Genomic DNA, 14,841 nt, shown 5'->3' on the forward strand with positions numbered 1-14,841 from the left:
TGAAGGGGCAACAGATTGCAACTGGCAATGTCATGTTGCAGCGACCATTCTGGATTCTTTTTTATAACACCTTATTTTTACACTACTGCTATACAGAAAATAAAGGAAGAATCTGACATGAGGAGAGAAAGATTTATGGATGTACTCGTATATTCATTGGAAATAATCAGGCTGGTTACCATTACTTAATGTCATGTGTAGTTTTGTTCAGACATTATTAACCATGAGCTAAAACTTAACTTTGGGCCAGATTATTAGTACAGAAAAATTGTCACCAGACCTTGAAAGCTGCTCTGATGTTCCTATGGCGACAGGGATTAAAGGCTGTGTTTCTTGTGATGAACTTGACCTTTAAATGTCCCCCAATGACCTTTTTGTTCAGTCACTGCCTAATCCCAGCTGGAGGAAAGAGTCCTTTTTCATGTCAAAGTAGCTTGAAGCACAACAGAAAACTTGGCATTTGCTGTTATTTTTAGGTGACTCCAAACTGAAAGACCAAATGTTTATGAATTCAACTTGTAGTTTTTTGTAGAGCTCTGCAATGTGACCAAATCATAAAATGGCAATGTTTTTGGCTCATTTTGTGACGACTATGTTGGTTCTAATTTGATATTTTTCTCCCTTCTTTCTCTCTCATCTGTGTTTCCAGCATTGTAAAGCCTTTATCATCTCAGACACCATCATCCGTTTCAGGTGTGGGCAGCTAAAGTGACCACATTTCACCCAACAGTCTGAAAATTGCATTAGCATTTAAAGTCTAAACTCAAAACACTTGACATATAATACCCAACAAATACTTCATCCCGAATGCCCATACATGGTTACTGTGAGGTATTATTTATTATTTAGTTTCAAGGTCTGTGTGGGTGAAGCTAATAGCAGAGAGGAAACGATACAAAGCATTTCTTGTTGCAGTATCGCTGGATTGTAGGGTAGACATAAACATCAAATATTTTTAAATATAACTTTATCTTAGAATAATCTTATTCTACTTATTTGTCTATTTTTTGTGATATTTGTTTGATATAAATTAAATTTGATGAGAAATCATGTATATAGGGTATATAAACCTTTGTAATAACTTTGTCTGATGCTGTAGATGCTGGCTTTAAATTTAAAGCTCTGAAGTTATTTTGAGTTCAGAGTGACTTGCACTAACTCAAACTGCATGGAAGCAAAAGAAACTGATGTATTATAATTAATCTTTTTTTTTGTATTTGTAAGTTGAAAATTTTATTGAGGTTGAAGAAAGAGATCCTGAGACAATAATATTTTGTGTTTGTGAGCTATAAGGGCATTAGGGAAGGATTTCTCAGGCTTCCCCTCACCTTCCAGTTCTTTATCCTTTTCCTAACTCAATAGATCCGTTGCGTTTCTGATGATTGGTCGAATCTGGCTGGTGTGAAGCGGATCTAAGCGCTGTGAGCGTCTGCCCTGCTTGCTGCCTCCTATTATACACACACCCAGAGGGAGGGCTGTGACACACTCGCTTACACCCACACACAGACTCGCATGCTGGGCGTCTTGGCTGTAACACACACGCAGACAGACACCTTGACGTGCGCTCCAACTCTGCTTGCATCACTCATGCAGTAGAAGCAGATGAGACATGCTGAAGTGCGCTCCTTCGCCTGGCATTCTGGATGTGTGTGTGGCACGGGGTACATGATTTGACGAGCTGCGCGGCTGAGTGTACCTGCTGCAGAACAAACCCATAGTTTGAGGCTCACTGAAGACTCGAGACTTCATTTATGGAAGAGTGGACAGTATATAGAGAAAAGGCTTTCCTGAAGGACTGAATTATAAGACTGCAATTGTTTTTGAGAAGAGAAAACCGAAACAGGGCATGGTGAGCTGTAAGTACTAGAAGAGGCGTTAGTTCCTTGAACCCTCAGGTGTCTTATTTTTCGTTTCGCCTTCTTTTCCACACATAATGGCTGGAGCTGTGTGCATAAACAGTTAGATCAAAACCTCGTTGCCTCGAGTTTGCTTTAAAGTCTATGTGCCAAGCAGAGGGTGCGTTCGGGCACACGGAGCGGTCCGTATGCTGCAGATGGTTCGGACCCTAGCCCAGTTCAGCATCGCTCTGGAAGAAATGAACGAGAGCGGGGAGAACACAGGAGATGAAGGAGGTGGTGGAGGAGAAGAAATGGTGGACAGAGATGCAGCGGATCTGTTCAGAAACGGCAGCAGTGGGAGCTCAGGTGGGAGTTTGAATGGAAACGGACTTTGCTCCTGGACCCCTGGTGGAGAGGTAAACTAGATCACCCATTAGGATGTTTTGTTTTCTTTTTTTTTCTTGTCTGTGACATCCTCCTCTGGTTATCTGGGACACCATCACCTGCCTGTCCAGTTCAATTTAGATTGTACTCCATCTGGCATTCTCCTCCCATTAGGTCCCTTTTCTCCTCTCTTTAGCTTTTCTTTTCCTATTGACACTCATTTTCAGTTCCCTTCTTTTCGTTACATCCCTGTCTCGACTGGCTAATGTCTGTCTCTCTTTGGGAGTTCTGTCTCTTTTCCTCATGCCTGTCCTTTATATGATTAGAGCTGAGTAAATGAGATGATAATCTCCAGCACCTAAACACAGAGCCCTCACTCAGTAGTCTTTCCATGGTGCTTCATAGATGTTTTGAGTTTTTTAGTCAACGCTCACACAGGCGGCTTTTTCTTTTAACGTCAGGGTTGATTTGCGTGGGAAAAGGAACAAACTACAACACTAACATAATTATATTCAAGATTTTTTTGTCTTAACCATGGCTTATTATGCTACAGTCAGGATGGAAGTGAGAGAAAAAATGCTGTTGCAATATTGTTTTTTGCTTATTTGCATGAGGTACCCAAATGACTGTTAATTAAATGTTGTACTGATTGGTACTGCCTGTGATAAATCCACATTTTCCTCATATTTTTTTTCCTCTCAAGAACTCATTAATTCCCTGTGATATAATTCCATTTAAAATATTTTTAATCCAACCTTTAAGTTTGTTTAGGGTTAGGTGAGAGATCCACTGCTTAAAAAGATCATTAAACAATACCAAAAAAAGCATCCATTAATAAGAAATTGATTAGAAATAATTCTACATCTCATTGGAAAAAAACATGATGGTGAAATTAAAAGATTACTTCAAACCTAAATCTTCCGACGGTATTAATAGTTTAGGGCTAAACTGTATGTTCATTCAGCTGGCTAAATTTTGTATATCATTTAAAGTTGAATGCATGCCAACATATGCTGTCCAAATATTGCAACCAGGCAGTCCTTTGTCTTCAATATTATCTGATATTGATAATAATAAGTGGGAGTGAATATGTTGCGCAGTTTTTGTGTGGCTCAAGATTTCTTATGTAAAAGCAAACTGTCTTTGTTTTGCACAGTTTATATATATATAAACTTTCACTTATTGAATACATCTCTCGGCATGTTGATATCCTATTACATTATCAGAATATTTGCAGCGTAATTAAGGAGAATTAATGTACAAAAGAGTCAGGTGTAAATTTTGAATAAGAGTGGCAAAATCTGAGTCACGCTTTTCAAGATGACCTTGAAAAATTCAGCATTTAAACGCTTCTTCTATAAAACATGAAACATTTTGTGTAAAGACTGAAAGATGAGTTCATAATTTTGTTATAAGTGATATGACACTACATTATGTTCAGTTTATTTTATTTTGCTATACTTAATTAAGAACTTAAGGGATACAAAGTTGTTGCAGGATTTATGGTGAGCTTGAGCTGGTTTGTAGTTTGTGTTTACATTAGTGTTGATCGGTACAAGTAGGAGGTACATAAATTTTACCAGCTTAAATCTCCAAGTCAGAAACTGAAGATGGAGTTATAGATTAGGATTCTAACTTTTAGACGCTTCCACCTTTGACAGTCCAGATCCGAGCTTTTCAGAGGCAGAGTGGTGCTACATGGTAATTGGTCTGTACTGGTACAGCATTTTTAACAGAGAGAAACAGAGAAAGCCCTGGTTGAAGTGTTTCACGTTGAACTAAGAGGCTGCCTGTTGCTGCTTTTGCCAAGCTGTTGCCAAGGGATACAGTAGCCAAGAAGGGGCGGATAAAGGAGAGGCTGAAGGCGGAGGTGGGAGATGTGTGACGAGGGCATTGACAGGAGGACGGAACCGTGTTTTAATCTCTAAAGCTTTTGGTAAAATAACTTTAGTCAGAGTCTGTATTCCTAAAAGGAGGCTTCTTTCAGTTCCTCCTGCTTTAATGTGAGGTTTGTTGATTATGTGGAGTGTTTGCAGTGTGATCCTCTGCCACAGTGGTGCTTTTGGTCCCGGGACAAGAGATGTACAGCAGAACAGACAGTCACCAAATATTTAGCATCTTCAGTTGTAGCATTATGTGGGTGTCTGACAGAATCAAGCTTGCTCTCCCATGTTGCATTAAAGTTGTAAAATTGCATAAGGATTAAATACATACTCTTCTCTTACAGAGATTTTTCCAGGAAAAGAGCAGAAAAAACACATTGCAAAGCGACTCATAATAGTGCATTTGAATATTTTGTGAAGAATTACTTAAAAGGGTACTATATATTATCTGGATGGTAATTCTTATTTTATAAGCACAGACATGGAGCCCTCCTCTCTTATATTATACCTTTAGACAATAGTTTGGTGATTTTAATGCTGTATGACTGCCACCATTTTGAACTCTGTCACCCAGAATCGGTTTGGTGCTTGACCACCTGCTCCTCTGTTTAAGTATTTTATTGAGTTTGGAAACTAAGAGACAGACAAATGAAACAAATTATAATTATAACCTTGTATGTTTTCAACTGTTTTTGGAGAGATAAAATGCAGTTGGCATTTTATGAGACACCAAAATGTCCAAGGAGCTTCAGGGCTATTATGTTTTATACCTGTTCATTTATTATACAAGGGAATCTATCCATCCATCCATCCATCCATCCATTTTCTGTTCACCCTTGTCCCTAATGGGGTCGGGAGGGTTGCTGGTTCCTATCTCCAGCTACGTTCACCCTGCACAGGTCGCCAGTCTGTCGCAGGGCACAAGGGAATCTAGTGGGGAAGAAATTATTTTATTTTTGGTAAAAGAAAAGCCAATTCAGTTTTGAGAAGTGTTTTTTTTTTATTATTCTGTCTTATGCAGATTATTTCAAATCATCATAGATTGCAGCTGTACTACAGAATTAAACAATTGCTCACAGTAAAAGAAAACACATTTTTCCTTTGTTGCATGAAAAACAACAATTGAAATGCAGTTGAAGCCAAATATTTAGATGCATTGTATAAAAGATGCACCTTTTTTTCCTTCACTGTCTGAATTTGAATCAGACACATTTTTCCCTGGATTGATGGGATACTTTTATTTGAAAGATACTTTTTAAATGTTGTTTTATTCAATTCTACACAGGCTTACTGTGCCCTGAAACATTTTAGGAAAAACCTGGAGATGGTGGCTTTGTTTCTCAGGCTGTTTGGCTGAATAGAAGGGAGGCACACCTCTTCATGTATTTCAAGGAAACACCTCAAATACACTCCTCTCCTATTTGGCATCATGGAAAACTCAAGAGAAATCATCCAAGATATAAGAAGAAAATGGTGGACCTACTCAAGTCTAGTTCATCCTTATATTCTTGAAGAGTGAAAGTGCCACTCGACGCGGTTCAGATAATATTCAAACACCAACAATTAAACAATTTTATTAAACAAAGATTATTCAGAGACGAAGCCGTTTTGGTGCCAAATATGCGTATCCACCCCAGAGCAAATTACAAATATTCTAGGAAGATGTTGATTGATTCTGGTAAGACAAGAGTGTGTCATTATGTACAGTAAAACAAGTCCTATTCAACATGGGCTGAACGACCACTGATAGAGGAAGAAGCCGTTGCTTTAGAAGCAAGATAAAGGGCCAGATTTCAGTTTACAGATGAACATGGGGGGTTGTGATTGACAACAGACTCCTCGTCATTGCTCCATTTACACGAATCCATAAAAATACATTTTGAACGAATGTAATGTAACTGGAGTCTTTTGAATTGACAAAGTATACAAATGCAGGTAATTTACAATGTGAGAAAGTCGTGGAAGGATCTGCAAAATATTAAATCCAAGTCATGCAATTTGAAGGGAAATTTTACCAAATACCAAAACTGTATGATAACTTTTGAGTTTGAAGTAAAATTACAAAGTAATAGTGAAAGATTAGTCTGATTTATTGTCAGGCAGCAAAAAAAAAGGTCAAAAGACTTTTTGTAATGTGCATGCGGATTTCTGGTTTAATTTGCGAAAGCTGTCTGAGATTATTTTCCTACGTTTGTCATGCAGTGTTCCTACGTTCTCTTTTGCCGGAAATATTTGGGATAATTTCTTCTTCTTCTTTTTTTTTTTTGTCCGCTGTGTCCACACCATCACTAAAGCTCACAAGAGGACATGTGTAACCTTAGGAGAACATGTTGTTCTAATACATACACACACACACACACACACACACACGCACACACGCAGACTGCTGAATAAGCTTGATGTTAGACACTGTGAACGTATTGGAGGGAAGAAAAATCCAACCTTCAATGTTTTATGGCTTTACGTGTGGACGTGAATCCCCTCTCAGACAAACAGACTGTGATGTACGGACATGTCTGGCCAAAAATGATTACCCCTCCTCTGTTTGTGGGGCGATTGAATTACACAAACAGACTCTATCTTTAAAACCACATCATTCCTGAGATATGCGGTGCTGGCATAATGAATGCTCTCCGATTTCATTTTTAAAATGAAGATGACTCATTAGTTCTGTTAGGTGTCTTTAATTTAGATGATGCTGATTTAGTCACACGTTCTCTTCAATTTGAGGTAATATTTTTAAATATGTATTTGTGTCAGGCATTCAGGAGAAGATAAAATCGCCTAAAATGGAATAAAAATAGGACTGTGACTGTGTAAATCAACCTGATGCTGGTGGGCATAAAAGTAATCCTAGTTCTTTTGAATTCAGTAAGTAACTCCAGATTTCAGTGTTAAAAAACCCCAATAAGCCTTTATATTTTACTTGTGTTTTTTTATCTTGGTGAGATGTGAAGTGCAAACAGTGTAAAGCAGCTCTGCTTAAAACTTACAAAAGTGAGTTGTTGTTTTTTTTCCTGCTTCAGAAACTTTGTTCTGAATGTTTTATTAGTCAATGTCAATGTAATTACAGCTGCTTGGAAAAGTGTGTCAGCTGTTTCAATTCTCGACATTACAGAAAGAGAAAAAGACATTTGTTGGCTGCTTTGCCATAGAAGGTTCTGATTGGATCCTTATATGTGTTTCCATGGCTGATGGATAAGTGGTGTACTAATGGACCTGTTTTTTATTAAGTAATTTTGGTCACATCCCGAAAAAAAAAACACATTGTTGGGGTTGAGTGTCAATTGAAACTAGAAGAACAAAAAATACTGATTTTGTAAGCTTGATTATACTTTTGTCTCCTGTTTAATAACTGGCTTCATTTCTTTTTAAGTATGCGCTATTCACACATGCGCTGCAGTTTATAGGTGTAATAATCAGGTCTGATTGTTCCCTTTCTGACAGCTTCACGGAGGATCTTATCTTGTTTTTTGTGCTTAAAATAAGAACAGACTGAAGCTCAAATGAATCAGTGTTGAATAGAAATTTTAAAATATTCCAAAATTTAATCATGTTCAATCGATTATATTGTCTGTCACAAATATTCTCTCTTGTCTCTTTGTATTGAGATTTTTTTTTTATGCCTCCTTAGCTTCGTGAGCTGAGCATTGATTGTCTTGCTGTAGTGGTTCCAGTGTTTTGTGCTGAAGTTTGACAGAAACCGGACCAAGCGTGGGCTGACTTTCGTCCCAAACTACTGTCAACTTCACAGCGAATCACTTGCCGTCCCGTGATTGTTCAACCTCTCAGCTGGGGCTGCTATGGTAACCTGGCTCATGAAATGAAAGTGACATTCCTAGCATTATTTCTCCATGTTCTGATGTGTGTGCCTGTGTGTGTGTGTAATCTAATAAAGACAACCAAGGGAAAATAGAATGACATTCCTGTCTTTAGGGAAGTTCCCCTCTTTTTTTCTTCATAGCTAAACATATCTTACTGTATCACTCGTCTTCCTGTCTGGTCATTCAGAGAACATTATATTCTCAGCACATCTTACAAAAGATCTGCAAATCCTACAGCAGGACTTGCAAATTCCTCTTATATATTCTGACTCTGAATAAACAGCAACCAATCTAAGTGGTTGATTTTAGTTTAGCTTCCATGAGGAAAACAAGATTTGCTTTTATTACTGTAATCATTGTAAACGAAGCTTAATTCATATTAGACATTCACACAGAGGCAGCTGTGGTCGTGCACGGAGTGTATTTTATGCGCTTGCATTTTGCATACGTGTGTCATTGTTATGTTTAACAAGATTTAAGAAGACAGTTTGATACTGTGTGACATGGGTTTGTCCTCTGACGCAAAGCTGCTTTTGTCACCATGTGATGTTCTTTTTTTATGAGATGCTGTGTTAGTTTTTATGCTTGATCTAACAGGGAGCACACTGACTGACAAGTTCCACAGTTTTCTCTCAGTCCACACAACATTTTCCCAGAAGTCTTGGGGATCATCAGAGTGCTTAAAGTATTTACTCAGGCTGAAACATTTAAGAGTGCCAGAAAAGAAAGAAAAAAATAAAAACGATATCTGTGATGGGGAAAATCCTTTTTTACCACACTTTGAGTGATTGTTACAGATTGAGTAATAGGAACCGTCACAGAGTAACGAAGACGTCTTAACGTTAGTCCTGCTGCATAATATAAGAAGGTATTGGAGCACAAAGCATTCAGAATATCTCCCCACCTCCAGGGTAATTATGGAAAATAAAGAGATGATGGTTACTCTGCATTGTGTGCTGTGTTTCTCCCTGTAGCCTTGTTTAGTCCTGCTGTTATTTCCTTCGCTGCATGTTTGTGTTCATATGAGCAGACTCAAATGGCAACATTTAGGTAAATGGAAATTAATCTGACAAAGGGGAGAGTTGGGTACAACCTTTTCAACAAAAAGTGTTAAGTACTTTCTTCTCACTCACTGCCCCCTTTTCCACAAAGATACACATTCCTCCCATCCAAACGCCACCTTTCAGCCTCACTTGGAACCCCTCAGTGCCGCTGGGACCTCTTCAGATGCCAAACACTAAACATACCCTTTCTGGGAAGTTATTGTTAAGGTTATTTATAGGGCAAAGAGCTGCTGGCAGAGCAGAGTAGGCGAAGAGGGGAAAAAAAGTCCTCCTTAGTGTATTTTTATGCAACCTCTCCTTCTGAGACGGGGAGAGGGAGAAAGAGCCACTGTGGTTGGACAAGCACCACACGGTTCTGCCTGTGGCTTCCTCTGATATTTATCTCCTGTTTGGTACCAGAATATTTTGGAACCTCCCCTGAGATCCCCCCAGATTATACATCTCACATGTTCCTCATATCCCTCAACCTTCCACCCCCCACACCCCTACCCCTTCACACACACACACACCCACATACAGGTTTATGAGGACATTGGCAGTGTCCTTGTATTACCCCTAGGTCAGCGTAATGTAAGTACGTATTCAGGTCAAAAGGCAGGCTAAACTATATATGCCAACACACGCGCATGCACGCCCACGCACACACGCCCACACACACACACACATACCTCTTCACTTGTTGATGCATGTTGTAGTCAAATAGCCACAAAATTAAATGGTACAAGTAACACAATTATATTCATCAAGGCAGATTATTGGCAGATTAGATTATTTACATGTTATTTGTGATTGAGAAACACAACTACAGTTCCTTTTAGTTTTCCTTTAGTTTGGCCATTGCCTTTCTACGCAATTTCGTTTCATTCTCATCTCTCTTCATCTCTCCATCTGGAATTTCTGCCATTGAGCTGGATTTCTTCAGTTGAATTTCAACCAGGCCGATTAGCGAATAGAAGTAGTTGTGAATGATTGATGTCAATTTTCTGCATTGTTTTTGAATCGTAGTCTGCCTATGTAGAGTTGATGTTTGGGAATGGCAGCGGAGGAAGTCTACAAAGCCTTTCAGTCTGCACTGGCCACGCTTCCAACTATTGAGCAATCGAAATCCCAGCAAGAGGAACGTGTAAGACATTTTATTGCCTGGCAAAGATGACGTAGCCTTACTCCCTACGGTGTTGTTCACAATGCACAAATTTTCTGTTAAACTTCATTGAGCTTGCGTTTACATATTCCACTGCCAAATATTTGCAGTTGTGTTCAATTTAAAACTTCAGCAGAGTTCATGCCTCTTATTTTCAACAGGACTCTTATATTCAGTTACAATTAATAATGGATAGAAATTAATGGGATGGGAATCTCACAATATGGTAAATTTATAATGAGTATGAAAACAATTGAAATATAACAGCATTTTGACTGAAGTATATTTTAAATACAATATGCCAAATTAACAGGGAAGGTATATTGTCATCTTGATTCTTGCTCTGTGGAAGAATTTCCTGCATTTCTTTTTCTTATCCTTGCACTTTCCGCTCTTTTTGTTCTTATTTCCTTCCTCATGTCTGTATGTTGGAGAGCAGGTTGTTAGCTCACATCCACATATCGTCTTGAGTCACAGCAAGAGCGTTTAGCTGAGTCAGGTTTTCTTGTGGGCATTTTATGGCTTCTGTCAACTCTAATCTAATCTGGAGAGTTTTTTTTGTGCTTGCTGTGCATCTGTATTCTTGCTAAAACTTTTTCCCCATGAAGTCTACAAGAAATAGCAAACTATTCATCACATATATATATATCTATATCTATATAGATCTATATCTATATCTATATAGATCTATATCTATATATATAGATCTATATATATATATATATATATATATATATATATATATATATATCTAGCAGGAAGAAGATTAATTTGCATAAGTTACAAAATCAAAACTTTATTTTATTCAGCCTTTTTGATTTCTGCATTGACAGCTCACACCAAAAGAATCGAGAATCGAGTCCACTGATGCATATGGCTGATGTGTTGTTTGAATGTTTGGCTATCTAAAAGCCCTCAGATTTTTAAGGTATATTTTACATATTTACTAGTTTTTGCACATTAAGGAATATTTTGACATCAGTTTCTTATGAGCTGGAAAATGTGTCTACATGCCACTGTTTTATATTCATGTTTTATATTCTAAATTGATGGTTACAGTTATATAAATCAGCATTAATTGTGTTTGTAAGAAATGAATGCGATGACTAATCTTTATTTATTCACCTTGTCTCTTTGTCTTTGTAGGACATGAGAAAGCATGTAATGATGACCCTCCTGGACACAGAACAGTCATATGTTGAGTCTCTACGCAGTCTTATTCAGGTGACACACTCAAACACTCACTCATCTGCTGATATTTCTCGCCTCGTAAGCGAGCGTTGTTCTCAGACGCACATTATCTGTACACACAGAAGACACTCAGACGCACATTATCTGTACGCACATTATCTGTACACACAGAAGACAGCCTCAGTTTACAACCATCCGGCTTGTAAACTGAGGCTGAGGCAATGAATAACAAATGTAGGTAGCAAAGGTGTTATGTAATCCACTTACTGTCATTCATTGGGCCAGGATTATCTGCTAACCTTATCACAACTCCCTGTCATCAGCAGTATCTGCCCACGCACACCCACACACACACGCACACACAGACACACACACACATGCATGCCTGCACACACAGTAGAACGTCTGGAAAACCAGAAAAGTAAAATTATAACACCCTTTTAAATTTAAAAGACACTTTCCAGCAGTTTTGCGATCTAGTGCCGCTCAGACGGTTTTACAGAGAATTGAGACCATAAAGTGTCTTAATCTGGTACACTTAGAACTGGATTAGGTTTTGTGTGAACTTAATCACACAGAATAAGTTCACAAAGACAGCTTTACATTACTGATCAGTTAATAATAATAATATATATATATATAATTTTTCCCCCTGAAATAAAAGGACTTTCAGTAATATTCTAATTTATTAATGCAATATGTACACTGCCCTCTGTACAAAATAAACCTGATTTCCCAAAAACTGATGAAAGTGCTGATACTATTTATTCAATTCAAGCAATACTGAAATCCACTCTGAATTCACAGAAACATCACAGACATGCATACACACACACACACACGCACACACACAAATCCACTCTCCTTATACATCTCACACCTGTCTGTGCTTTACCAACCAACTAACCTTTACCCCAAATCTTCAGCAGTACGATCTGCCTGTCCCTGTAGCACAGTTACACACACAGATTCAAGTATAAACCTCCATCCCTTGGTTGAGCAGCCCGTTGCTGTTTGTTGTATATGTTTATTTAAGCACCCTGCAGTGCTTAAACAAACACTGCAGTGTGTGTGAGAATTGTTTTTGTTGGGACTTGTTACATCCCACATGCACGCTGACTGTGCTCTTCTTGCTCATGTATTTCTGAGTTTGTGTGTGACCACAAAGTGAATAATCCTCAGCTGTGTTCCCATGACGACACTGGGAAAAAGATGCGTTACCACGGAGACTGCAGAGTGCAGATCCTTGAGGGAGGTTTTCTGATGTGCTCCAGCTTAGACCGCTCTGCCGGTCCAAGCTGCAGCACTGCCGCCCAAGACTCAAATCGGACCTTCTTTATTTGGGACTTTTTGGAAAACTTTTTGACGATAGCGTATTTAGTTTGAGTAATGTGGTAATACACGATTGGTCAGATGTCTGCCCTGACATAATCTGTAACCAGGTGAATTCATTAAAGCTTCTCCTCTTATAGTGTAACTTACTCCCAAATGAAATGCGTTAAGCAGTACTTTTGGAGGTGTAAATGAATGCTGGAGAGCACATGGATTAATAAGTGAATCACGTTTATTTTTCAGCACAAATTTTCTTTTTCTAAAAAAATGTTTTTGTGTGAAACTTTTGTTCACGTACTTGTTATTAACTACTTTGTTCAACATTTTCAGTTTATTTTGATCTATTATGATGGTAGGTTGCAGATTGCTAATTAGCTACAACTGGCCCAGCATGCACTTGACTGTTTCTTGAGAATTATGCCATCTGTATAAGAGAAATGTTGATGCAAATATGAAAAAATAATCAAATGGTAAAGCAAACTTCACAGTTTAAGTTTTATTAAGCAGTAAAAGATGCACATGCGCTAAACCTCTCTTACATACAATTATATAATTCACAACATGATTCATAGCCACCTAGCTAAAGGCCACACAAATTCATCTTTTTTTTCATTATAGTGTCTGGAGATTAAAAAAATAGTAAGATCTTATGTTACACACAATAAAAGCACAAGCTGAATCAGTGCTGCATGGAAAGAATCTCAGACCAGCTTACATTTCAAATGGTGTAAACTTCAGATTGTCTTGGTCATAAGCTATAAGGTCCAGTTTCTGTTTGTGGTGCCTGAAGGTGAAATCTGGCTGAGTCCACTTCTGCTTAAATTGAATTTCCTAAATTCCCTCATGTTTACTGGTTCACAGCATGTGTCTCACTTCTGGAGTTATGGTGTCTGACTCAAGCCCAGTTTGACCCCACAATCAATAAAAGTGGGAGACAAAAAAAAGGCAACAATATTAATAGGAATTCAGATAAAATTCAGGATAGTTTAGTTGTGAAGGGGTTCTCTCAGTCCACACCTCAGACTCAAATGATTTGCAGCCCTGACAACAAAGGTCAGAACTGCGCGTCATGTGGCTGTTCAAACCTTCATTGATGAAAACAAAATAAAACCCAGTATTTAGTACAGTATACCATTTCTACTGTAATCCATTTGAGTCAGTAAAACTCCAATAATCTCACTGTGGATTCTGCATCTTGTGCAAACCGAATCATTCAGATTGAGAGAAGACCATATTGATGTGAAGAAATAGAGACGCGAATCAGTTTATGTGTGGATGGGGGCTCACTGTAACAATCCCCTGGTTTAACAAACAGCAGATTTAGCCCATCGATCTTTTAAAACTGAATGAAAGCACCCTGTGGCTTATGCTCAGCGCTGCTGTGTTGGAAGAATGGTGATGAGAAATAGAAAAACTGATCCAAGAAAACAAAACAATGGAGATCATAACAGAGGTACAAACATTGTTTATTTAGGATCTTGCAGATCCTGCTGTGCTGATGTTCTAACTCTGAGCTGAGTTGGTGTTTAGTGCTGCCTCTGACCAGACATTTTTGTGAACCTTTATCTGCGTGTCACGACACCTGTCATCACATGTGGATCCCACTCATTGAGCTCCAGCAACAAGGCCTTGCAATGGGGTATAAATTTCATACGCAGACATTTTCTACATTTTATGACATTAACCACAAAATGTAATTTTCGAGGACTTTATATGAGTGAGTAATATAAAGTAGCACATAACTGAGAAGCAGGATACATGGTTTTTGTTGATGCAAATATAAAATGGAAACATGCAACATGTGTTTGCATTCGTGTGTAGCGGAGCCCCCTATGGGACAGTTATTTATTTTTTAAATTCTTTTACGTTCCCTCACAATACTTTTACTGATCAATTCATGTGGCTTAATTGAATATCTTAAGCCTTTCTCACGGTGGCCATCGTATTTTCTGCTTTAATATAAGGTTATTGTGAGGTTTTTCCATGTTAATATCTAGTTGTGAGATATCAGAAGTTTTATATCTTTTTCTTTCGAAAAAAATACCACAAACTCATGATATAAAACAGAAGCTTTCCGTAAATAGGAAAGAAAGAAAAAAATAATACATCCAAACTATATATTTTTTTTAATCAGACCTCGGTCACTTTCATATAAGTTGGAAATTGAATCCATATCAAATCTTT

The 14,841-nt window shown here is 38.1% G+C and overlaps 1 protein-coding gene across 3 annotated transcripts in view; it reads left to right on the forward strand.

Annotated features, from left to right (window-relative positions):
- The window catches only part of arhgef17 (Rho guanine nucleotide exchange factor 17), a 65,292-nt gene that overhangs the window by 34,965 nt on the left and 15,486 nt on the right, over positions 1–14,841 (forward strand). For 2 of the 3 annotated variants that reach the window (XM_044120782.1, XM_044120780.1), the window contains one exon: positions 11,281–11,358. In XM_044120782.1, the coding sequence (XP_043976717.1) occupies positions 11,284–11,358 (75 nt within the window). In that variant the 5' untranslated portion in view covers positions 11,281–11,283. Of the gene's footprint in view, positions 1–1,496; positions 2,255–11,280; positions 11,359–14,841 lie in introns of those variants that run through there. The other variant, XM_044120781.1, reaches the window with a different exon arrangement.

Source organism: Gambusia affinis, linkage group LG06, assembly GCF_019740435.1.
Source record: "Gambusia affinis linkage group LG06, SWU_Gaff_1.0, whole genome shotgun sequence".
Classification (NCBI taxonomy): Eukaryota; Metazoa; Chordata; class Actinopteri; order Cyprinodontiformes; family Poeciliidae; genus Gambusia; species Gambusia affinis.